Consider the following 26,487-nt stretch of genomic DNA (forward strand, 5'->3'; position numbering starts at 1 on the left):
CCTTGCTAAAATTCTAGGATTTAAAAAAAGTAGTCCCTTTGTATTCACAGTCTGTAGCAAAAAATACATCATCAGTTCAATAACAGAGGTAACGCTTCTGTTGTTAAGAAAGAATAGAATAAGTAGAATAGAAAAGGCAGATGGAGTGAAGAGGAGAACATTTGAAAACGGCTAAGAACAAAATGAAGATATAACAATGTGGAACTATTTGGCATCTTACAAATTAATTGTCACTTTGTGATTTATGGTACTGTTTTCATTATTCTGTGTTGTAAATATGATATTTTGGAAATAAATAAAATATGGACAATAAGCTCTTTTTTGTGATGTCTTTACTAAGTTGGGACATGATTTTGATGATATTGAGGTCTTATGAAACACAGTGTGATAATTGTACCACACAGGAGCAACTACAAGCTCAGTAGGCAAAAAAAAAAACAATAAAAAATATTTGCAGTCTCATGAGTTTTACCTTGATATAAAACATTTGGATACAGGAGAATCTTAATTGATTTTGAAATCAGGTATCATCACGCACCTCATAATATTAAGCATGCACACATTACAAGATATGCAAATAATGGCACATCATAAACGACATGAGTTTATTCAGATTATTGTGACTGGCGACAGAGGAACTTGTGTACAAAAGAGCCGGTGGTTAAATGTGTGATTTTAAGGCTTTGAGCAGGAGGAAAAAAAAACCTTTGTAAAAAAAATTGGGTGAAAAAATGGCGGAGACATGGACAACATGGATTGTCTGTTTTGAGCTGGAGTGCGCTGACGTCCCAGAAACGGATCCAGTGTAAATGGGCGCGAGCCGTCCGACGGAGCAAAACCGTGGCGCTGACGGAACGGGGCTCGCACGGAGTATGTGTGAACTGGGGGTTATTGGATCTGTTTTGATATCAACCAATGATATGATCAGATTACAAAAGCTATCCCAGACACAACAGAAGTATGGTGTAAGTAGAGAGTGTAATGTTTGTGAAAGCTAATATAATCTCTGATATTTATTGGAGAAAGATCATGTTTTTCTAATATTCAAATAGTCATTAATTTATAAAAATCTTTGAATAATTCCTTGTGACTTTCAAATTGTCACTTGGTCTATAACGTCCATCCCTAATATTAATAATTTGGATGGTTTGTACGGGTATTGAAGGAATGATGTGTTGGCCAACACCCTTGTATCAGAATGAGAGTCTGGACAGAAAGGAAGGAAGTGGTATGAGATCATCTCAACTCTTCACGTTTTTTTTATTCACTGTCAGTAACTGTATTTTTGTTGTCTGTGACACCTGACTCGTTCACAAGAACAACAAGACAACATCAAAGCTCGTTTGAAAGAAATAAATTGCATTAGCTCCATCAATCAGAGACGAGAGTGAAGCAAACAGGACCTGCGTTTATGTGAAAATGTCAAAGCTCTTCATCATAATGCGAGGAGAGCATTAGCATTAATCACGTTTATTTTAAAAGATTTGAAAAAAAAAACCCTTTTTGAATCACAAAACAACAACACACAGAGTCATAAACATGCACCCAGTACACAAACAGCTGGAGGGTTCCTGCACACACACAGATCAAACATTGACACATATACAATGATGCCATCAATTCCTCTATGCTACACACACTGTGGAACTACAGGCAGCTCCGTTCCAATTACAACACCCCCCCCCCCCCCTCCCTGTTTGAACCCCTCGCCTCTCAGACAAAGACATAATTGAGCGTGACGTCCCACTAGGGGGCACTCATTGATCCTCCGTGCCCAATCCTAACATGACATCATGGATTCAGATGGCAGCGGCAGCAGGAAGGCAGGCGGGGAAGCAGGGAGTTGGGGGGTGCGTAGAGGAGAAAGGAGGGTGCGGGGGGGGGGGGGGGGGGGGGGGGGGGGGCAAAAGTATTAGTGGAGATTACATCATCCACTCCAGCACCTCGCAGCATAGCAACCACAGAGGTGAAAGCACCCCGGGGAGAAGGAAAAGGAGAAGAAGAAGAAGGGAGGAGGAGGAGGAGGTGGAGGATGAACAATAAACTGATGCCTGCAGGATGTGGGCACATTTGTTGTGGACTGTTTGCAATGACACATGCAAACATGATCCATGCATGTCATCATGTTTAGACTTCAAGGGTTGTGTTAAAATTGCATGAGTTTTGTTTACATGCAATCCTGTGCGTGTTTATCGCCAGTTTCTGAAATACATCTCCTGCGTGTGTGTGGGCGTGCAAACTGCAGGTATGAATTCACAGCTCAATCTGCACTCCCACACTGTCATCAACAGCTGTATGAAATCATACAGGGCAACATAACAACGCGCTCTAATATGTCAGACTTCATGCACCGCCGATGCCTCATCAGATCAGAGTGCATTAATATCGTGTGCTGGCGCAAACACCACTTTTAACAGCGCACGCACTTCCCTCCATTAAGACATGACTTTGTGCTCACACTATAAAACACGAGGAGCAGGAAGATTGAGAGACAGTATGTCAGGGATGAGAGGACGACTGGCAGCACAGACGACTTAAGGATAAGTAATGGACAGAAGGTGATGATGGATGACTGAAAAGCAGAGAAAAAGAGACAAAGAGGACAACGTGTTTATCAAACGCCGGTGTGTTTGTCAGCAGAGCTGTGCTCGCAGAGGGCTACAAGGACAAAGAGAGCATTAGCAGGAGAAAGAGGGAAAGGAGGAGGAGGAGGAGGAAGGGAGGAGATGAAAAAAGAGGAGAGGAGAGATGGGGAAGGAAGAAAGCAATGGAGAGGATCTGCATAAAGCAAAAATGATGGAGCAGGAGTTTTTAAAGACGGAGGAGCGGGAATTAAAAGGAGTGAGGGAGGAGAAGAGAGAGAGGGAGACAGAGAAACATGGATTATAGGGAGGACTGACAAAAGACAGGGAGAGAAATGAAGAGATGAAAACAGACTAAAAGGAACAAGGAGAAATCCAAAAAGGAGAGGGAGAGAAAAGGAAGAGATGATGGGGAGGAAAAAGAGAGAGAGGGAGAAGGTGAGAGAGACAAATAGAGAGAACGAGAGAGGGATAGGAGAGAGGGGAATTATGAGAGAAGGCAGGAAAAGGGGGGAGACAAAGAGAAAGAGCGATAGTAGGAAAGAAAAGAGTAGGCCTATAAGAAAGTGACAGAAATAAGAGACACATGGAAAAATGGAGAGGGGGGACGTAGCGAGAGAAATACAGAGTGATTAGGAACGAGAGAAAAGGGCAGAGAGAAAAAGAGAGAAAGATTGCTAGCGTGAGTGAAAGAGAGATAAGGAGAATGAAAGAGGGAGGGAGAGAGAGAGAGAGAGAGAGAGAGAGAAAGAAATGCAGAAACAGGAAGATAGAGAAGGACAAGGAACGAAAGAGAGAGAGAGAGAGAGACATGCTGACCTTTACTGAACCTGTGAATTAAATTGAGTTGAACACAAAATTCTGATCACATGTCAGATCATCACTAGTGTGACAGTGTGCACGTGTCTCTACTGTGTGTGTGTGTGTGTGTGTGTGTGTGTGTGTGTGTGTGTGTGTGTGTGTGTGTGAGTGTGAGGGAGGATGATGATGTGATGAATTTGTTGTGATACACAGTGTGATGAGAAATAAGATGTGTGTTCACATCTAAAAGAAAGGTCACAAAGTACGCAACATCTATTGTTGTTACATTTTAGTAGGAGCGTTATTAGATTGTTCTGTAAATATCTGTGATATTTTCCATATTAAAATGAATGTTTTCTTTTACTCTGAATTTTCAGATTGTTTTAAAAATAGGGGATTCAGGTGTGTAACGAAAGGTTCGTCTAACGGCACTGACAGCTGCAGGCGTATTTTGGATATTCATGAAAGACGAACTTTGCACTCGACGTGACATTTAAGTCTGAAACTCGAACTTTTCAAACACAAAACCGAGGAAACAAGATCATACTCTTTGTCCTTGCACAAATGCATACAGCATTACCACAGCAGTCCACTGCACCTTGTCATCTATAAAGTCCTTACCTGATTACAAGGAGCTGAGTTAAGTCTTGTGTAATGCTGATGCTGGCTTTACTTCCTTCATTATTTGCTGCCCCACAGACCCTGTGATGATCTGTGCATGCATGCAATAATGAAGATGATTGCAAAATAAACCTCTGCGCTGATCCCTAATGTGTAGAAAAGTTTGCATCTTGAGACCTGAACTGAGCCCACCAAGCATTAACCTAAATCAGTGTTGGAACCAAATATGGACGTGATGTTTCATAGGTTGTGTTGAAGCTGCAATCTTGATAAATGAAGCCAATGTGGAAGAGCACACAAAAGCTGCAGTTCCTCGAGTGTCCACTTGAGGCTAGCTGCAAAAGCCAAAGAATGCCCATTAGATCCCATTTAGAATACAATTTTAGTTCAGACAAAACTAAAACTTATTGCCACCATGTTTTTGTACTGAGTGACTTGGGGCGGCTGTGGCTCATTTGGTAGAGTCATCATCTCTCAACCAGAAGGTCGAGGGTTCGATCCCCATCTTACTTCTGATGGTCACTTTACTCAGCAGCCTCTACCATCAGTGTGTGAATGTGTAGGTGTGACCTGCAGTGTAAAAGTGCTTTAAGTAGTCATAAGATAGAAAAGCGCTATATAAGCTCAAGTCCAATTACCATTTTTAATTTTTAAAGCTTTGAGGACCCGACAACGCATAAGTATCATTGAATCTACAGATTCTACATTAACATGCAGAATTGGTACACTCAGGACCGAACTTTGGTATGAGAAGCGTTCTGGTGTTTGTTTGTAGTTCAAGTTGTATTGACAAATCATGTGTCAGCAGACTTTGGTGTATACAGGAAACACACTTCCTATGGAACGCAAAAGCTGGCAGATGTGTGTTTTTATGAGATATTTGTTCATCTCCGTAAACACACATCTGCCTGAAAGTACAGCTCAACTTTGAACTTGAGTAATAAATCAACTCGACACTGTTTTAAAAGCTAATCAGTGTTTGAATCTCCCCGACTCCCTGGAATGGATCAGAGGTCAGGATCAGACCTTTATATTACAAACGACTCCTCTAAACAAATCTGCATATTTACAATGAAATCACAAGCTGGTTCATCCCGCTTAAATGAGTCAGAGTGAGGCCTCTGTGTGACTTATTATTGACAGTAAAATGAGACTCACTAGAAACAGCTGAATGGGTGCTATACTCTGCGAAATGTAATGAACTACGAGGTTACATTGTTTACTCTGCAGAGATATCGGTGGGGTGTATTTCACTTCTGTTTTTTTATTAGAACACGTCGTCACATCTCAGGTTGCTTATTGGACTTTTAACAATGCAGCGCACGGAAAAGGAAACCTTGACTTGAATTAGAGATGATTACCGATGAGTTTGGAGATTAGCATCAAAGCGATTAAATAACAGAAACCCTAACAGGCTTACATTTTAAAACTCATTCTATAACTGTACCTGAGGAGATTTCACTTAAGCACTGAATTTGTTCAACCAAAAGAAGTCAAAAAGATAATTTCACTCGCTGAAATGGTTTGCCACAAGAATTCATCATTGGCAGAAAGCAAAGCAGTGAGTAGCTCAGTCGATCAATTTCAACAGAAAGCCACAATGATCACAGGTACTTTCTTTCCTGCTATTATCAACACTTCAGGGCTTCCTGCAGCCATTTCCCGAATGCAGAAAAATACCTTTTCTCCGTCTATTGTGGCTTTGACCCTTTTACTCCCCTCTCTTTTGGTTGCATTTAATGCCTCCATATATTTGAAATGAAGTGTATTCTGCTCCTCTGTTGCACTCACAGTAAGTCACTCTGGATGTGCGTGTCGGCTTATGCGAATGTGCGTCTGCTTTTGTCAGCACTGTGAGGGATTTTCTCTAATTCAGCATGATATACAGGACTCATTTTTGCCCAGATTGTCACTCAGACGCCTCTCGGCTCTTAAACTCTCCCTCTCTCTCTGTGCACAGTGTTCATTCCCTTAATGTTAAAAAACCCCTACACTTTTCAGGCATAATAGCTTTTGTCAGGGTTCTTACAGTCAAAACTGAACTGAAACCGTAGCTGAGTTATTCCCCTTCTTCCCTTCACTTTGATCCCTGCAGCTTGGGGAAGCTGTGAGGTTTTTTTTTTTTTTTTTTTTTCCCCCACCCACTTCAGGATCTCTTCCCTCATCCTCTCCTCACCTCTGAGCCCCTCGCCGATACCGAGGGCCAGGCCGTCCTTGGTCCACTGTACGATGCCGCTGTAGTTGAAGATCACGCAGGACAGCACCACCCGTTCTCCCAGCACCACCGACTGGTCCGCTGGCTCCTGAGAGAAGCGAATGCACCACACTGCAAAAAAAAAAGAGAGAAATCAATTTTAAGTTCCATTCATTGTGACCTGGCCGTGAGCCGCCATCTTTTATTGCACTGTATCGAGCCACACAGTCCCTCTCCGGCCTTATCGACTGGTGTTTGTCCATATGGAGGCTGTTGGGGTGCTTTATTATGTGTCTTTATTGTGTATGTGGTGTTTTTACTACTTTTTTATTGTGTTTTTATTGTGAGTGTGTCTTAAAATGAACCCTGTGTCTGAGTGGAATTTCTCTTGTGGGACGATGAGGATCTAAATCTAATGCCTTGTGTTTTTATTGTGAGTGTGTCTTAAAATGAACCCTGTGTCTGAGTGGAATTTCTCTTGTGGGACGATGAGGATCTAAATCTAATGCCCTTTTATTTATTCACTTTGGCTGAATGGAGGGACTCTTGCATCTAAACACTTTACTAAAAGGAACTCGACTCTGAATAATCCAATTCACCTTGAGCGTCAAGAGTCTGACAAATCACTTTGATTGATCTCACACTATAATATAATATATGACAGACTTGTAAACCTTCACCAAACATAATTCAAGTTGCTCTTAAGTTATGAGGGTTTTAAAAAAATACCTTTGTTGAATTAGATTTTTACAATATTATCTTTCTCAGGTGGGGATCTGGATTTGGGTTCTTTTAGGGTACATTTTTTTTGTTTGTTTGCAGGGATTACTCAAAATACAAAAAAATAAAATAAAATACAAAATACTGCAGTGCTGTGCATTCTGGGATTTGGTGTCTTTCATCCACATGAGCCAAAAAGACACTTTCTGCCTTTTCTCGGCCAAGAAGGCACCAACTTCAAAATGTATTTCACATTTCTACTACATATATGACCCAATGTCAATACAGATTCAAGTTTCAACAGGTGAAGTATCCCTTGAAGTGTGAAAAATTGCATATAAAGCCTTCAAAGGCACAAAAAGCCCAAAAATATATCTTCAGAAAATATATATATATATATATACACAAACCCTCAAAGATCAAGTGTGAAATCTTGCAGATAGATTGCATAGCACCTGATATTGGGCATTTATTCCAGTGAAAAGTCTTTTCAATGACTTCTGTTTTTAAGTGGACCCAGAGCTCGATTGCCTGGATTTGCATATTCGTCATTCCTCCGTGCTTTCTGCCTGTTTCGTCTCCTCCTTGCCCCCTTTTTAAGTTTTTCCCTGGACTTCAGCGGGGCCTGCGTGTGTCTCTGCGTGGGCATTTGCAAGCCAAAGTGTATGTGCCTGCATAGATGTATGTGTGTGTGTGTGTGTGTGTGTGTGTATGACCATCCTTGCCAAGCTGTGATACAGCCTGCTCTTTTTCATCACACAGTACAAAGGATTCTGCTTACACACTCACATTTCCTCCAGCAAAATAAGCCTTTTGGGCGATTGCAGAGCCACTAAAATACACGGGATATAAAAACTACAAGTGTAGCGCCGGCATACATTAGCGCTCTCGCATAAAGAGAAAGTGTCAGGTGAGGAGGCGAGGCACTAACCCTCTTCTGCTGTTTGCAGCCGTTTGCATCATCAGGTAAAATTGTTTCATATTCCAGAGAAAGTCTTGCGAGAAGGCGCGTTAATTAAGGGAGAGAAGAAGAAGAAGAAGAAGAAGAAGACGACGACTGTGGTGCCTTAGATGACACATGCACACACACACGTGCACGGGCACACACACACACACACACACACAACCAGACTCAACCTCACACAAACAGCAGCTTCTGCACACTTGCAGCACTGAATCACACTCAGTTTATGCACTCACACTTCACTCATTCACTTACATGCGTAGAGTCACTCAGCATGCAAGCACAAACACACACACACACACACACACACACACACACACACACACACACACACACACACACACACACATCCACAGAGTTGGTGTTTGTCTTCCCGTGGGCTGTTCTGTTCTTGGATCATGGTTAAAACAATCCTATTAGCTAATTAAGGCAAAACTGCTTAATAAAGCAGGCCGTGGCTCTGAGGGACACGTCTCAGCGGGATTCAAGCACAAAGGTGCAAACAACGGGGAGATTCACTGATTTGTCAGGAGGATTACACGACCTGTCATGTTATTTGTGCAGAAGGCTTCCTTTAACGTAGACGTGGAATCTTCCGACTTCACAGGGAGCACTTTGATGTTTCGTCAACTTTTCCTTTTGAATACTGAATCAGGAAGACGACTGCTGTGACTGGGAGCTGATGGAGCCGCTGTATCTGTTTGAAGTTAAAAGAGAAATCCTCCTTATAACTCTTAACTACTGCAGTTGTTTGGTTGTTTTTTTTTTCTGTCAAAGGATAAAGAAGATGATGCAGTTCTGAAATATCATCCCCCATACATATATAACTTGAAATAGATTTTTTTTTCAAGCTGCAATTTGGTGAATATTTATGTATTATTTTTCAAACATCTTTAATGCAGCTATTAAAAAGTGTGAAATCAGTTAAACTGGCCAACAGTTGGCAGCTCACCAATGTAAGCAGCAATGGTTCCTCATATAAACTTTTTAAAAGTGTTATAAGACCAGTTTAATTCAAGTCACGGACATTTATTACTTCCTTACGAGTTTTGTGTTCAGGTTGCTCCATACTCTGCTTGTCAGTGTGTTCTCTTCATCTCGTCCACTGATGCTGTGAATATGTCCAGTTGCACGTGGTATTGATTTAGAGGCAAAGACTGACAATTATAGTGTCAGACTGTCGATTTCGCTGCCATCTTAGATTTCCGCTGTGCTTCTTTTACAATAGTGATGCCCCCCCCCCCCCCCCCACACACACACAAATTTGGCAAATTTGAAACGTTTTGAGAGCTTCATGTGTGAAGCAAATGACGATTTATTTATTTCCTTGACTTTGTCCTGCTTCTTCCCCGGGTTAAATGATCATGTCAAGTCGGGCTAAGCGAATCTGTAAGGAAATATTCAGTAATATTCACCGCAAGCTAGCTGGCAGAGACCGTGACCTTTCTATCACATGACCAGTGCCATCTTTCATGTATGTAATGAAGTTGCTTTATACTTTTTTCTGCATCCCAGTAACTTTGTTTCTACTCGTCTATAAATGCTGTGAATATGTCTGATTGCACGTAGCATTGATATAAAGGTAAAGACTCCACGTTATGGAGTCAGACTCTTTCACTTCGCTGCAATCTGGATTTCCACAGTGTCCTTTTTACTGTAATCTTGCTATCCATGCTTGAAGGCCGACATAAAAGCATTTGGACAGGTGATGTAGTTTTTTGTTGTGCTTCATTTTCTCCTTAAACAACACTGAACATCAGGCTTGTAAAAGGGACTGGGCCTGAAATTGGGATGGGCTTTTATCTGAAGTTTTACAGTATAGTTTCAAACTTAGCAAAAACGTTAAAATAAAAATGTGTGAAGGAAATGTTTTCAAAGTCTTCTAAGCAGAGCAGGAAAAAAAAAGTTGGTCTGAATACAGAAAGATTTTGAACTTCCATTTTTGTCCGGTAATACTCTTTTAAGAGTCAATAAGGATAAGAAGCTGCATTTCAAAAAGACTTGTTGACCTCATGCGATGCAACCATATAGCACTTATACCACTTGGTGAACACAAAGAATGTCATGAATGTACTTCACTCAGAAAAAGTTAGAAAACCTTGATGAAACTGCAAGAAAATAAAAGATGGCTATTTTTTAAACCTTCACATTTAACAACTATCATTTCCATTGGATGGGACCTTGTGCATATCTTTCAGGAGTCGCAGACAAACAAAGGAGCTGAGACGAAACAGTGGAAATGGAGCTGCTGCTATTAAATGAGAAGAAGAAGAAGAAGAAGAAGAAGAAGGAGCTGCTGGGATGTGATATCCTGCTGACATGAGTGATTTACATGTGGGTCATGTTATGCATGATTTATGCAAAATTAACAGCTATTACGAGCGGGGGCCCTCTTCTTCGTGTATAACTCTGTACAGAACAACGCATATTCTCCTGGGACAGGCTGCAGTGGGTTACAATGTGTGTGTGTGTGTGTGTGTGTGTGTGTGTGTGTGTGTGTGTGTATGTGACAGAGATAGAGATAGAAATTGAGAGAGAGAGGAGACACGGTGACAGAAAGACAAAAAGGAGGAGACAGAGAACATTTCTGTTTGTGTGTCGTGATACACGAGTGTGCACGGATGTTTGTGTGTATTTATCTGTGTTTATGAGATTGTGGGTTTGTATTAGCGTGCATATTTGTGTGTGTGTGTGTGTGTGTGTGTGTGTGTGTGTGTGTGTGTGTGTGTGTGTGGCCTGTCAGCCTGCAGCAGGGACTCAGATCGCAGAGGAGCGAACCACACTGACAGAGAACAGAGATGTAATTAACCCTACGGGATACCCCCTCCCTCCCTTCCTCCTCCTACCCCCCGACACACACACACACACACACACACACACACACACACACACACACACCTCCATCTTCCTCAGATTCCCTGTCTCTCCTCTCCCATGTGCTTACCTCTTCCCTCTTCTCTTTTCCTATCATCCCTTCCTCTCTCTTTCTTTTATCTTGCTCTCCAGGTTTCCAACTTCACCCATCTATCTTTTTCTCCTCACCTCTTCTTCTTTGTCTCCTTTCTTCCTCTCCCGTGTTGTCTAACTTTGCCATCCTCTTTTTTTAAATTCTTTCATCATCATTTGTTTCCTTTTATAACCCCATCTTCTACTGTTCCCTTCTTCTCTCCACTCCTCCTTATTGTCTCTCTTCCTCTCCTCTCTCCATCTTCTCAACCCCTCAGCTTCTCTTGCATCGCTCTCCCCGCTTTATCGTTTTCTCTTTCCCCTCTCTCTCTCTTTGTTCACCTATAACTCTTTCCTCTTCCTACACTCTCTTTTCTCTCTCTCTCTCTCTCTCTCTGCTGTTCTTTCTGTCTTTCTACCTTCCTGCTCCTCTCTTTCCTTCTGTTCATTCTCACCGCCCTGCATCATCACCCTGAGGGATGATGTAAGGTATCTTCTCTGCTCGCTCTTTGTTATTGCATAATGACCCAGTGGTACAATAGACTGAGCTTCACAATAACTGCCTCGGTGTCCAAACATATTATGCTTAATGTCTTTAATATCTTTTATTCTCTTTGTCCTCCTTTTTCCCCCCATCAGACTGAGCTTTATTAAACATCTTAGCTCTATCCAACCAGTCTTTTTTTATCAATTCATACACTCAGCGTTTAACTATAAAGTACACAGGTCTTTGAAATTCTCTACATTTTCTATAATACATGAGCTGAAGTATGAGGTTTTTTAAGATTCAGTGGAAAACAGATTACTTTTGGGAAAGATGTAAAGGTTGAACACTAGAGAGGCTCATAGCGGAAGTATACTTACAGAGATAATTGCTGTCAGGCACAGAAGAAATGATGCAGATACCGGGAGAAAAAAAAACTAACTTTGAAGACATTAAATCCGAATTAGTCAAACAGGTAATCAAAGGTGTTATTTTCCCAGTGTCCATGGTGATGAACGAGGCTCAGAGTCTATATACAGACTGTGAAGTAAACTCTCATACCAACCACAGACTGTTTAAATCATGGACGTGATCTCAGTGACATCACCCACTGGGTACCAAAGAGTCATTGTGAAGCCCATAGGACATATTGAAATATGATCTGATGATGGTGGTAGATAAAAAGTCAGAGGACAATCAAAGTCAGAGATATTTATCTCCTTGGAATCATTCATGTCTGCATCAACATTAAATTGTTATAATTCAATTTCTGGGGTACATGAATATCTGTACTGTATCTCGAGACAATCCAACCAATAGTTAGTGGAACACTGTCCTCAAAACCAGAGGTCGTCATTTGGCTGGTGATCGCCAAAGGTATTCTGAAACATCATCTGGGGAACATGAATGTCGTTTTTGACGATGCAGTACCTGTTGTTTTTTTTTTAGTCTGGATAAAAATGGTTGACGTATTGATACGTCAAAAAATTGGATGGCTAGAGACGCAGCACCAGAAGTCAGTTTCATTCTGGCTATAAATTTATCCCAACTTATGATTTCCTTATGAGGACATATTTACATGTTGGGGAAATATTTAGCACAAAAAGGTTTGTTGAAGAACCACAAGTGGGGCTCTAGTCCTAGTCTCAAAGTGTACTCTATCAAAGCACATGATCAGGGAACTTATTTGTAACCCTTTCATATCCACATTAGTTTCTATGGCTCAGATTGTTTTTCTGTGAATGACCAAATTGAGTCTCATCAGGTACATCAGGGTCCAATTTCCCAAACAGCTCAAAAGCTTCTGATTGGCTCAACGATCAGAAAGAAATGTACTAATTGGAGTTCCGACAACCATCACATTGAATCATTCCTGTCATCTGTTGCTCATGTCAGGATGAAGGTCAATATGAAAAAGAAAGAATATGTCTTTGTAAAAACGCAAAAAAAAAATTTCCTTAGATATTTTTTTCTCTGAAATTCAAAGCGTAATGTTTTGTCATCCTATCAGCCGTCATCTCATTATTCATTACATCCGTGTACTAACAGCTGAAGGCCATCAGAGGCCAAATACAATCTCCTGCAAGCAAATCATTCCTGTGTGGAAATGAAAGGACAGTTTGTGAGGTATGTAACCCTAAACTGTGCTCCCCCACACCCTGAGGCCTTCATCCTCCTAACACCCCCCGCCCCCAAAAAACTGCCACGCTGACCCTCACCGTGTATTCATATCCCGGCTCTGCCTCCAGGCAACAGCTCGCTCCCATTTCAACTATACCGCACACCACTTTCAGGCAGGAGAGAGCACGCTGAGTCCAAGTGTGAGTGTGAGAGTGTGTATTTGTGTGCAAGTATTGTTCGTGTTTACACGCATGCCTGCATACATATCTGTCATTGTGGTGCTGTGTATGCCATGTGCATATATTTGCCATTTCTGAAAAGGCAGCAAAGGGCAAAGTGTGGAAAGGAGAGTACAAAAAGGTGTTTGCATGAGAGAGAGAAAATAGCAGGAAAGTGTTTGTGTGTGAGAGAGAGAGAGAGGGAGAGAGAGAGGGAGAGAGAGAGGGAGGGAGGGGGAGAAAGGAGATAAAAAAGGGAAAGCAAGGATGGAAAAAAGTCAAAGAGAACATTCAAAAGTGAAGAAATTGAGGCTCCTCTGTAGTTTCCCTTCAACCATTTTTTGTTACATTTCCTTGCCCACTATCGTACTTTGAAGGAAGAAGATTGAAGGTTCATTGAAACTGTCCTAATACAAATCCTCTGCAGAAAAAAATAGCTTTTGAATTTGATGAAATGTAAAGAAGATTTTTGGTCATTCTTATTTATTTTGGGGGGGATGATTACGAGCACCGATTGCTTTTTCATGCACAGGCTTTCAAAACAAAGCTTTACACTTATCATCACCAGCCATCAGCATGAAGTTTGAGTTGACTCAAACATGTTGCATTTTGTCATGTTTCAGATTCTGCAAACAGAAAACTGGCTTATTCAAAATTGTCTCACTTCCTGTCTGGGTTGTTAAACTGCGGTCAAATCAGCGCATTTGATACGGTGAAACCAGAGCAGAGTGGCGCTGTTGGCATGCTGCGGAGACGGACCTCGGCGCTCGCTGTGGAAACGGCGCACCCGGCGTTTGTGGAAATTGGGGTATAAGTCTGGCTGTGAGAAATTGGACTAATTAAATTCAGACTTATACTGTATGTCAAACTTGCATGTTAGTAACTGAACTAACATTATACAAAGACTTTTTTCACATCATGTAGTCAACTGATTGACTTTAACATTTGGCATTTAACCTAAGCTCCATCATACAAGCTGCACGTTGTTTCCTCTTCTTTCAATTTCTGCAACATTAAACCGAGTGTTAGGAACATGTGAGCCCAGATTGAGCATGCATCCTCACATAGGCAATCGATGACTGAATATCCTTATCTCATAATGTTAGATCGCCCTTTAATGAACAAGTTGTGATTCCAGATTGTAGTTGTGCAAAAAAAAAAATCTCTATCACCGCAGAACTTTGAATGTGGAGCTGTTTTTATTCTTAGTTATAGATGAGAGGAAATGTCAACAGGATAGAGTGCTGCATGAATGAATGTTTCCCTACGAGAGCAGAGAAATGAAAGATTAATGATGGATACAGATTTAAATTTAGACAAAGTACATGCAGATAATGTTGGGATGCATCATTTTATCAGATTATATTTGGTTATTTCTGCAGTATTGATTGTGCTTTAAAGGTCTGCAGAGGGCGACACAGCATGGGGGAGATAGAGACTTATAATGCACATAAAAAGTTAGAAGAGAAAGAGTTCTGTGTCACATTACAGAGCCATGTGTCCCTGCAGTCATTTTCAAACAAAGGTCAGGATACAGTGACCTGCGTGTTCCTGATTGGCCGCGAGGGACGATGTGGTTACTGCTGCTTTTGGAAATATCACTCATGTTACGTTTATAACCCTGAAGCTCGCCGCCCCGATCTGACGGAGAGAGACGCACAGGAGACCAAGACGGAGAAGGACCGAGCGGGAAACGCACACGGAAGGGACCAGACGGCGAGATCATAACTCGGTGTCCCGGTGCGCTCCGTGTTTGCTGTAAACAGAAGCTCAGTGATTTCCCAGTGTCCCCCCTCGCCACAGAACGACGCTTTTATTTCCCCCTCGCAAACACTTCCAACAGAACAGAGGAGCAGCGTGACGCCAAGCAGAGGAGATGCTGAGCAAAGCCAGCAGTTATTGGAAATCGCACACACACGCACACACACACACACACACACACACACACACACACACACACACACACACACGCAAGCTCATCCAGGAGCAATTACTACCATGAAGAAGCAGAAACACACACTCCAATACACACATATAACTGCATGCATGACTCACAAGCACACAAACACTCACATCAACACAAAACAAAGCCAAAGCAGAGGCAATTACCAAACAGCATATACACACTCACACACACACACTCACTGCACAAACTACACAAATGCCCTCGGAGTAAAATGCACACTCAAATCTAAACGCACTCACAAATGTACTCAATTACTCTCCCCAAATCCCTACGAGACAGCACGACTGGATACAATCATGCAGACATTTTCCTTCGCCTGCACACAGACTTACAAAAAACACAAACACACACTTGACTTCAATGGAATGAAGTTTAGAGATCCAAATAGCTAAGACACAAAAATATCTGATACCCCGTCACTGTCTCTTTCTTTAATTAAATTGTGCACGTTGCAATTTTGAAAAACCTTTTTGGAGTGCCATGAAACATGTTTGTGTTGTCAAAAAAGGGCCTATGGATAAAATAGAGTAAAAAGAGAGACTGGAAATTAGAGTGCGGCCTTTTTGATATAAGAAAAATGTGGATATTCACATGTTGAGAGATGTCAGAGTGAGGGGCTGCACATGAAGGAGCGCCTGAGCAGTTGGTGGTTCGATGCCAAGTGCTCAGGGAGTGACCTGGCACCTCTTCAGCTTTCCAGACAAATTTCCAGATCTGGTACACACCAGGACTTGAACTGGCCACCCTCTGGTTCCAAACCAAAGTCCCTACAGACTGAGTGAAAAAACAGCCACGGACACATTCGGCTGAAAGTCTCCAGTTTACAGGGTCACTTGTTGAACTGAAACAGCCCACCCCCCTTTTTTTAAAGATTTATTTTTGGGCTTTTTGGGCCTTTATTGTAGAGATAGGATAGTGGATAGAGTCGGAAATCAGGGAAAGAAGTCATTTAAAGATACCTTTCCGATAGAAAAGGACAGCTGTCATTAAAAGTAACACATGAACACCAAGATTCCTTCAAGTGTTTGTGTCGTCGTGTCGGCATGTCGGCTTGTCCCCACCCCCCCACCCCCCAACGCTGTAAACCTAGGGGAAACACTGTGAAGGTTTCCATATACGACGTCTAAAATGGAAATGATTTGTCCCTGATAATCTTGGCAGTCTGTCTGACATATCGTACATATGAGGATGATTGTGGACTTCGTTTATCAGTTTGTCTTCAAAACGTTCTAACATTGTTGTCCCTGCTACTGCCATGACCCTATCACATCCCCTCTGCATCTCCACTTGACAGTAATACTGCCTCTTTGATAACGACTCCTTACTGCTCGTATAATAATGTCTCATTCCAAAGATCAACGTTTCACACACGTCGACAGTCAATGGGATAGTTGACCGAACAGTGAAATCTTCGATGGTTGTTCACAAAGCAGCGTTTTCTCCCCTGATACCTGCTTTAGCACATCGACTCGAGGGTATGTGTGTTCTGATACTGAAGGACAGTGCTCTCAGTTTGGAGCTGACAAAATAATGTCAGTGAAAGTGGAAACACAACATTTTATACCCACTTGAAACAGTCACTCGAAACACATTGGATCAGTTTGTCCCTGGAGACTTTTGGGTTTCCAGTTCAGGATCCTTCTTTCCTCTAGATAAGTGTAAGCTGAGGGTTCGTTCACATCGTGTTGTGATCGATCACCTGACTGTGCTCGGGGGTTTCTAATCCTGTTTGACTTCTTTTTAGTAAATACACTGAGATACAGAACGACCTTGTAACATGATGTGTGCAATGTAATTATGATTACTGTCAGGAATGACACTACAATCACTCTACACTACACAACCAAACTCCAAGAAGTGAGGTACTACTATACAGGTATACACATATTCCTGTTCTGATTTGAAAAGTATTTGTATGTATTTTGTAGAGTTAAAATGTTCTCATTAATTAGACAAACTCTGATCTTAAACATCAACTGATCCATCAAATTTTCTTTTATGTCGTGCCAATTTAACATGAATGGTAACTCATCAAACTTTACATATAAGGAAGTTAAACCATATTCTGTTGAAGGTCGAAGGTTCGATAATCAGCTCATGCAGCTACATCTCCGATGTGTCCTTTGGCAAGACACTTAAAGAGGACATGTTATCCCCCTTTTCTCACCTTTTCAAACAGTCCCCCTGTGGTCTAAATGAAACATCTGTGCTGTGCTTTGGTCAAAATATAACATGAGTCAAGCACCAGAGGAGGTTTGTGACCCTGTATAAACCAGCTCTCTCAGAACGCTCCGTTTTGGTGTGTGTGTCTCTTTAAATGCAATGAGCCCCCCCCTGAGTTTTCACGGTAGACATCACTCCTCTGTAGCGAGAATAAAAATGGCGGACATGCGCAAAAGTTTTGTTCTAGGCTGGGGGTGGAGTCCATGGGTGGAGATACCAGGGGAGGGGAGGGGATTTTTTTTTTTTACCAGAATCCCACTGTGACATCACAAGGAGAGCACATTTTAAACGGAGCATTGTTCTCTGTGTTGTAAGACTTATGCAGACCACAAACAAAGGACTGGATGGGGTTATTTCACATTTTGTGGGTCGGTAGACACTCAGGTTACCCAAATGTATGTTCAAAAACACTGTAGAAGTGGATTTTTGATAATACGTCCCCTTTAACCCTGAATTGCTCCCCGCTGCTTCGTTGGCGGCTTAAGAATTTATGAATCTTCTGATGGTCTCACTACAAAGCAACTACTACCGTCAGTGTGTGAATGTGTAGGTGTGACATGTGGTGTAAACGCGCTTTGAGTAGTCAGAAGACTAAAAAAGCGCTACACAAGCTCAAGTCCATTTAACATTTACTGATATTTTCTCCCAAAAAATCCATTCAAAGCACACCCCACTTCTGATCCATACATAAACATGCAGGAGACCGACTTCATACAAGAACTTATTTGTAATTCACATGTATTGTATAACACGCAGCAGCCACCATTTGACAGCGCAGCAGCTCTCCTGAATAGCTTTTTGGAAATGGATCCCTGCTTCACAGGTTATTTCCTGTCACTCACACACGACACGCTCAGGTAACAGACCGCCGTTCAATTCCAGTGAAGTTCAGTTTCGAGAAAGAGAACTCGCTCTAATCATCCCTATGCCAACCTGATTATGCCACTGTCGACTTCAAACAACTAACTGGGTTGTGTTAGTTGACTGTTTTCCGGAAAGTAGGCAGGAGAGACGCACACAAACACGGCAGGAACACGCTCGCAAACACACACAAAAACACACACTTGTATCAACCCCCTCCCCTTTCTTCCTATCTGCTTCCCCCTGCAGCTCTGTCTCAGCCTCTCTAATTGACTTCTGCTTTCTTACATTTCATTTCATCTCTTATTTCAGTTTTATTTCCCTCTTTTTTTTTATGATCCCCTCTGTCTTCAATTATTCATCCGTCTCTCTTTCTCTCTCTGATTTGGTTCCATCTGGTCCTGGTGATGTTTAATTCACCTCTTCATTTGGAGGAGGGGGGCGGCTGCTGCTGTGCGCTGTTAATTGGTTTTTAAGAGCGGTAAGTACACACACATGTATGCACACTGGCATTTACACATATACCCGCTTGCACACACATATACACACGCTCAAACACACACACACACCCACACCCTCCCCTCCCTCCGCTGTTAGAGCACACTGTACATGTCTGCTGGCATTAACATCACCAAATGAGCACGGAGTGAAAAGGCATGTGAGAAGAGGGAGGCAATTGTGTGTGTGAGAGAGAGAGAGAGAGCGAGAGAGAGAGAGAGGAGGGGAGGGAGGTTCCGTTTGTGTGTATGTGTGTTTTTTGGTGCATGTTAGAACGAGTGCGTATGACTGAGCAGGTCAATGCTGTGAATGTTACATTCGATAAAAATTAGACCAAGTGCATGGATGTTCATGGATGAATGTGTGTGTTTGCTGCCGTTTTTCCTATCTTTGTGAGGACTCAGTGACCCAGGGACTTTGTTGGGAGAGGACATTTTTTGGAAAGTGAGAGACAGTTATGCCACTTCACTTTCTTCAAATGAACGAGTTAGAGCTGGTTTTTTAGAAGTATAAATATGACTGGGTTCAAATTAAGGTCGATGTGAGGAGTAGGCATGTTGCTGTAGTGATTAATGCCAGGGGAGGCATAACGTTGATGAAGGTTCTCACAAGTAAGCAAGTACAAAACAGGCCATGTTAAGTGCATAGCCAAACAAGAAAATCTAATTGGAGCAGATTTAAATGTCTGGTTGATTATAAAACTGTGACATCAATAATAAGATGTAATCAGCATGTATGAGATTGAAAGAGGTGCTTTTGGGTCTGAAAGGCACGCTGATGCTGATACGCCTGTAACCTGCATTCTTGCTGGTGGCCAACAGGGGGCGACTCCACTGGTTGAAAAAGTAAACCGATTGTATAGAAGTCAGTTGATTTGTTTGAATGGCAAGTCCACCAAAGACAGGCTGTTTAAATTATCGGGTGTGATCTACAGGGCATCTCTTCTTTTTGATCAAGTCGCTAAGTCTAAGGAGTTTTTTTTATTGCTACATTTTCTATAAAGTCTGATTTTGTAAGACAAAACGATAGTATCCCAATCAGCTGTAAATGGGCGTTCAGTAAACTAGCACTAGCATTAACTTATAACTTTGCATTTGCTAACTCTCTTCAGCTCCTCCCTCTTTTCCAAATATGGTCTGATGTATGGTCTAAAAAATACACACAAGATGGTGCTGGCCAAAATAAGAGAGAAACAATTAGTTAAAAATTTCATAGATTCACGTGCGACGGAGGCAAAATAATTAAAAAAAAAAAGTCTGGTAACTTGAATTAATCTTGATTACATATATTTCAGGATATGATCCAAATTCAAAGGTTCCAAAAAATTTGTAATTCATCTTTAAAAACATGACATTAGGCATAAAGTGTAGAACAAGGGAATATTCTCCATTCAGAGTTAAGTGTTGTTAACAGAAAATGTCTTTGATTATTTCACTGAAAAGTAAGCGTTAAGCACTGGTAGGAGAAGATGAAGAATATTTACATGGCAGAGGAGAGTGATGTGGAAACAATTGTGTTTTTAGAGGGAAGTTAAAGGAAAATAATATTATTTTGTTAATGCATAACATTGAAGCAAACTCATACATGAGTGCTTACAGTATGTGAGCAAGTGAGTGACTTACAAGCGAATGTCTGCAAGTATTGTCCATGAGTGTGTGTGTGTGTGTGTGTGTGTGTGTGTGTGTGTGTGTGTGTGTGTGTGTGTGTGTGTGTGTGTGTGTTCTTTCCCCCTCTGCATTCCCAGACAACGCTGCAGCCACATCATTAGCCACATCCTCTGACTGCAACCTGGACGTCGGATCAGAGGAATGGAATTAAGTCGGGAGCAGATTAGTCATTATCCAAATAACGACCTCGCTCAGCAATGGCTGTGCGATTTCCCCTTCAATAAGAATTGGTGATGTGAGCGCCACTGAGGCAGAGGAGATGAGATTCTGCTGTCAAGTGAAACGGTGAAAAGAGAAATAACCTCACTGTGGCCCTTCAAACAAGAGGACATATTAAAAAAAAAAAAAAAATCTGCTGCAAACCGAGATGAGGATACTTTTATCTAAGGGATGAATAAAAAAAAAAAGGCTTCACGACTGAAACGTGCTTTAATGTTATTGTTAACGAGTTATAGTGCAAAAAAAAAAGAGAATTTCTATGCAGTTACTGCGGTAACACAGCGTGAAGAAAAACTGGGCTTCCTTCCAAGAAATAGAAAAAGCTGAATGTAAATGTCAGTTTTTATGCTCACTGGAGGTAAAAAAAAGAAAGGTCTGCAGGTTAAGAAATTCTTTGTGTGCTGGATTGTGCAAACTGTGACCTGCAGCGAGAAGGAAACATACTATGTGTTGTCTCCCTGTAGGTGTAATGCTCAGTCAGTGCTTAACGCTATGCAAAGTGCATTCCTTGATTTCCATCTTGAAAATGAAAGCATGAAATACCACTTACACTCTCCGACAGGAAAGCACGATAACAACGCGCCAAATAGAAATCAGCTCTCGAAAGTCTGTGTGGAAATTTAATTCATTTTCTTCAAGCATCTGATGGAAACACACCTAATTTACATTTTATTTTTTCCCCCCTTGCATTTCTTAAAAAATTCACTTGTAATTCCTTTCCCTTCCCGCAGTGGATGCCGGACGTTTTTTTTTCCATGCGGCGTCTCGACATCTTAATGCATAGATGTAACAGTGCTGCACTGAGAGGGTGTGAAAGCTTGCCAAAGTCGTGCGTTGGAGGCCCCTTTTTTTGTCAGAACTTCACAGCCCCAACAGCATTCAACATTCATCGTTTTTTTTCCCCCTCTGATGCAACTGCAGGATACTTCCACGACTTCAGACTTTGAAGATCTGATGTTGCTTTTGCAAAGAATGTAGAATATAAAAAAAAGAGCATTTGAGGATTGTATGAGCTCATTTGGGCTTGGTCACAGGCTGTATGTTTTACATGAGGCATGTAGAGTTTCTGTGTGGATTCCCAGCTAATACTTCATGTGTTAAGGCAGCACTGAGCCTCTGAACGCATAGTCAATGATAATCAGTCATCATCTCATTAGTCTGTCAATCAAAGTTATTAAGAAGCACATTAGAATATTATTCAAGCTTTCATATGAGAGGTGAAACGTCTTCAAGATCTTCAACAAAGTCCAGTTATCTTTGGATCAGGTTTCAAATTTACCCTCCACAATGCAGCTCTTTAGCCACATCACATAGCTATCATGGTAACAGCTGAAAACACATACACGTCCTCCACATGCAGACAGTTTGCAAACAAGCTGCCGAAGAGGCTTGAAGTCATATTTGCGCAAAATCTGGTAATATACCTTTACCTTGTTAGTGGATATGGTCATTTAGCTTCTCATATAGCATTAGCAGACTGATTTCACAAATGAATGCATGTTATCTACAGTAAGAGGGGTAAACAATACAGCACTATGTGTGTCTTAAAAATGTGTAGTTGCACTCAGACCTTCAGTGGACACCACACAAAGTCCTTCATATTGCTGTTTTAAGTAAAGTTTGTTTAGTTTATATCATGTTGGAGACACTAACACAGGCAACACGGGTTACTTTGCATGGCATTGCTACAGCACTTAAGTTAGAACATTTACAGTGAGTAGGTACGATGTACAGCAGTGTTTCTCAACTGGTGGGTCAGGACCAAAAAGTGGGGCGCGGAGCCATTTTCAGTGGGTCAAGAATGTGTGCCTGGAAAAAAAATATTGTGTCAAAAAGTCTATAAAGCGTTTCAAAAACATGTTTGTTTTCATTTTGTGTCTTTGTTCTGTCACGTTTTGTACCGCCTGAGGTCCAAACAGCACCATTTGTCATCGAACAATTCTGATTGGTTAAACAAAATATCTGAAAATCGGGTTGCGATTTTTCCATGAGGGAGTTTGTGGTGGGTCCTGAGGCTAGACCAGTTGAGAACCACTGATGTAAAGCACTAAACAAAGTAGAACAAGCACCAGCTCCAACTGAGTATGAGTAGATCCAATACTGTGGGAAGAGGTAGACAGAGCTCGATGCTGAGCTGTTACTGGTTGAACACAACAGATGATTCATTTAAACTGTGATGCAGTGATTTGACATGGTATCCCAATTGGATTGAGAGACTCCCGGGTTCCCTGAGAAATTGTCTCGAGGACACCGTGACTGCCTTTGCTCTTGATAATTACCCTAAATTAAGTTTGTCTTTGGGAAAATACATTTTTAAAAAAGTGATCTTAGTGAAATTTGCTGCCAGGGCAGAATTAAGGTAATAGGCTGGATCACTGCTCTAAATGGAAACTGTCTTGCTCTTAATCTCTCTCTCTCTCTCTCTGTGTCTCGCTCTACCAGCAGCAGGAGCGAGGGAAAGCACAGCTGCAGCCCCTCAAAGCAAAGACGCTGTGACAGAACGGCAGAGCTCAGACGCCTGCAAAGGTTCTTCTCTCTGTTGATGAAATTTCAGATTTGAGTGGGTGGGACGCTTTTTTTTTTTCTTTTTTTCTGGCTGTCAGAGCACGTATTGACCGAGGACTGTAGAAAATATTGACATACTGTAGTATCTGTGGTAGTATCTGTGAGTGTTTTGCTTGCCTACTATAAACAACAGGAAAGCCTCAGTAGCAGGAACAACCCAGTCTTTTCTGTTTTCAGGCATCTGTGTCATCTGTGGAGATGAAACAGGTACTTTTCACCTTTAATCATTGCAGCTGTCCTCACCTGCTGGGTGACGCCACCCGCCTCACTTGTACACGTGAGACTGTGAACTGAGTCATAGTTTCACACTTGTAGTGCACGGCACTACACAGATCCTGTGTTGACACTGTTGAAGTTCTGAACCTGCTGTGATACTGATGTGATGATGGGACCCATGTGGACAACGTGCAAGACACCCGTCAGTCAAAGCTGCTCCCTGTCAAACATATTTCTGTTGAAGACTTTAATATTCTGATTTATTTATGTAACTATAACTGATCTTAATCAGTCTCTACAAGGTGATTATTTTCTCTTTCCATGGGCACAGTCTAATGCTTGAAATCACCAGAGGATGTCCTTAAAAGAGGAGCTAATGTCAGGTGAGGTTTTAAAGCTGTCACCTAATACTTATAACAAGACGGTCCAATCTCACAGGGCATGAAACCAGAGTTCCAGCCCTTCTTCACAAAACTTAAAGTCAAATATTTTCATGGTGACTGCTGAAAACTTCGCCTGAAACGACAAACAAACAGATATATATCAAGGTCAAATTCTGGTATATTCCACGACTTAGATTTGATTAAATATTCCGCTCTGTCGTCTCACTTTAACAAACTGCAACAAGCACTTCAAAATGTCACCGGTTTAGAGAATGGTTCAACTTTCATCTCCCTGCAAATCCCCAAATGATAACATTATTAATGGTATGCTGCAGAAAACCAGTCAAATGGTTTATCTTGTTGGATTGCATTTGCATTGCTGGCAAAACGAGATGAATGACCCACCTGACTGATTACCCACATGCAAGCCAGACTGTGAGAACATTGTCTGTGCTTTCAAGCGTCTATTGTACACTTTGTCCTAACGTCTTCAAAAGATATTGTGATGAGATGAACAATAAAGTTAGAGATGGCTACAAGCATACAAATTTGACTTTATCAGGTTTGATTCTAGAAAAATCGAGCTTACTCTCATTGGTTTCTCCAAAGTAGTCATCCCCAGCTTCAATAAAAAAACACTTTATGCTGTTTAATGTTAAACTTTTTGATGTCTAATTTCATGTTTTACTTCAAATGGTGAATCCAAAGTTACTTTTTCTGTCCCCCTCTGCACAGGCGCGTCTCACCTTGTGGGTGAAACGTATTTTCATCCCCCACATACAGTTGAAGCACGGTAAAGTTACGTGCATTTAGCAGTAATCCTCCTGTCACTCATCACTGGTTGAGTCAGAGCTCAGAGCTAACAAATGGATACATGCTACATGTAGCATCCTTCTGAAAGAGAGTTAGTCACCCACACAAATGTTTTTAAGATAAATCCACCTCACAAAACAACGGAAGTGTAACATTTTACCTCTTGGTTGTTATTTTAGCTGTATTTATTTACTCCCGTAACTTTACGATGTAGCGGAAGTCCCTTTTGCAGTTTTTCAAAATAAAAGCACATTATATTTGAAGACCGGAAATAAAGAGACTGAGGCGTAAGGCAATAAGAAAAGCAAAATAAAAGCATCAGAAAGAGCAGTTTTGAATCTCTTTTTTTAGAGCTAACTGGGTTACTCACAATGGATGTTCATAAAGTTAGTGTCTAATTATCTTTTGTAACTTTGTCTTGTTGTGTGATGTGTCAGCTGACGTTAGTTATTGGACATGAAATGAAACAGAATGTGGTGATTTGCTAGAGGGCGGTAATATACTAGCATTAGAACACCCGCACTTTTAAAATCGCTGCTCCACCCCTGCCTCTGCAGATACATCCTGTCCATCTGTCCTGAGGAATTCCTCCTGTTTAGCTCTTCCTGAGATCCCCGTTTCCCCTTTTCAATCGTTGGTTTTAAAAGCTACACAATGATCACGTGTCTTTAAGAGCAAAGCCCTCTCAACCAAACAGATGATGCAAACATATATCACCTTAACGCTGACAGGATACCTGACCAGCCAGCGATGACTTACGAGGTTATGTGAGGAGTATGATGGCTGTGTCCTCTATAAGTTTGAAGGAAATACGGCGCTGTGACACTATTTTTTACATGACTTGGAGCTTGTCAGCCTGTCAGCACATTGCAAGTCTAAAAATGTCAAACTTTGAAGGACATGGCCCATAAACCTGGGGTGCATGATGATGAGCCTCCTTAAGCCCCCACGTCCAACAAGAGATGAACACATAAATACTTTTCCTTTCTCTAAATCTGCTGCAACATTAGGCTGCGACGACAGATACTCGACTTCCTCTTCTGTTTGTTTAAAACAAACCAACCAAAAAAAAAGCATCATTTCCTGCGCTGCAGATGATTTCCCCTGCAAAAGACAGACATTGCCAAGAAGAAAAAAAAAAAACTGCGAGTTAAAAACAACAACTATGAGCAGCCCTCCTAACAGGATTTTTCACATGAATCACTGCTGTCGAGGCATACTGTAGGCAAAAACTAAAAAAATGTTTATGTGTAAAAAACCAGCGGGTCAGGAGGTGTTCAAAAGGAGCATCCGAGGACACAAACAGACAAATACAGCAAGTGACTGTCACTCGGTCTGTCTGTGTGTCTGTCTTTTGTGTTTGTCTCTCTGCTGTCTGTTTCGATTTGTATACGGCTGTGGATCACTGCGTCTCTCTCTGTCTTTCCTTCTCCCTCTGTCACTCTCTTTCCCCCCTCATCCTTTTTTCAGTCTGTAGGCGTGTCTGTCGGTGCCTGTCAATCACTCCCTGCTGCTGCTGCTGCTGCTGCTGCTGCTGTGTGTATTTCTGTTTGCGCACGTGTGTTCATGATGTGTTTTTTTTTTTTTTTTTTAAATTCATCTCCTACACTGTCTTCATCTCTCCGTCTCTGTGCCCTCTCCAGCTCATGTCTCCGCTCTCTCATCTTTCACCGACTCGCTGTCAGTCTGTCTATTTCTATCCGTCTATTTATCTGTTTATCTCGATGTGTTTTGGCTCTTCTTTTTTTTTTCTCTCTCTCTCTCTCTCTCTATTCGACGCCGTGTCGGTGCGTTTCTCATGCAAACACACACACACACACACACACACACACACCAGCCCTGCCTGCCTTCTCTGGGCTCCACGGGGACATGTAAGTGGGACGAGGGGGGAGAGAACAAACAGATCAAAACTTCAATCTAGGCTTT

General features: G+C 41.6%; 2 protein-coding genes across 2 annotated transcripts in view; one reads left to right on the forward strand and one right to left on the reverse strand.

Moving 5' to 3' along the window:
• The window catches only part of LOC132979516 (uncharacterized), a 358,936-nt gene that overhangs the window by 73,882 nt on the left and 258,567 nt on the right, over window positions 1-26,487 (forward strand). The window lies entirely within an intron of this gene.
• Window positions 1-26,487, reverse strand: part of kirrel1b (kirre like nephrin family adhesion molecule 1b) — a 100,831-nt gene that overhangs the window by 35,383 nt on the left and 38,961 nt on the right. The window contains exon 2 of the mRNA XM_061045359.1: window positions 6,181-6,330. Within this exon, the coding sequence (XP_060901342.1) occupies window positions 6,181-6,330 (150 nt within the window). The remainder of the gene's footprint in view (window positions 1-6,180; window positions 6,331-26,487) is intronic.

This window comes from Labrus mixtus, chromosome 8 (assembly GCF_963584025.1).
Source record: "Labrus mixtus chromosome 8, fLabMix1.1, whole genome shotgun sequence".
NCBI lineage: Eukaryota > Metazoa > Chordata > Actinopteri > Labriformes > Labridae > Labrus > Labrus mixtus.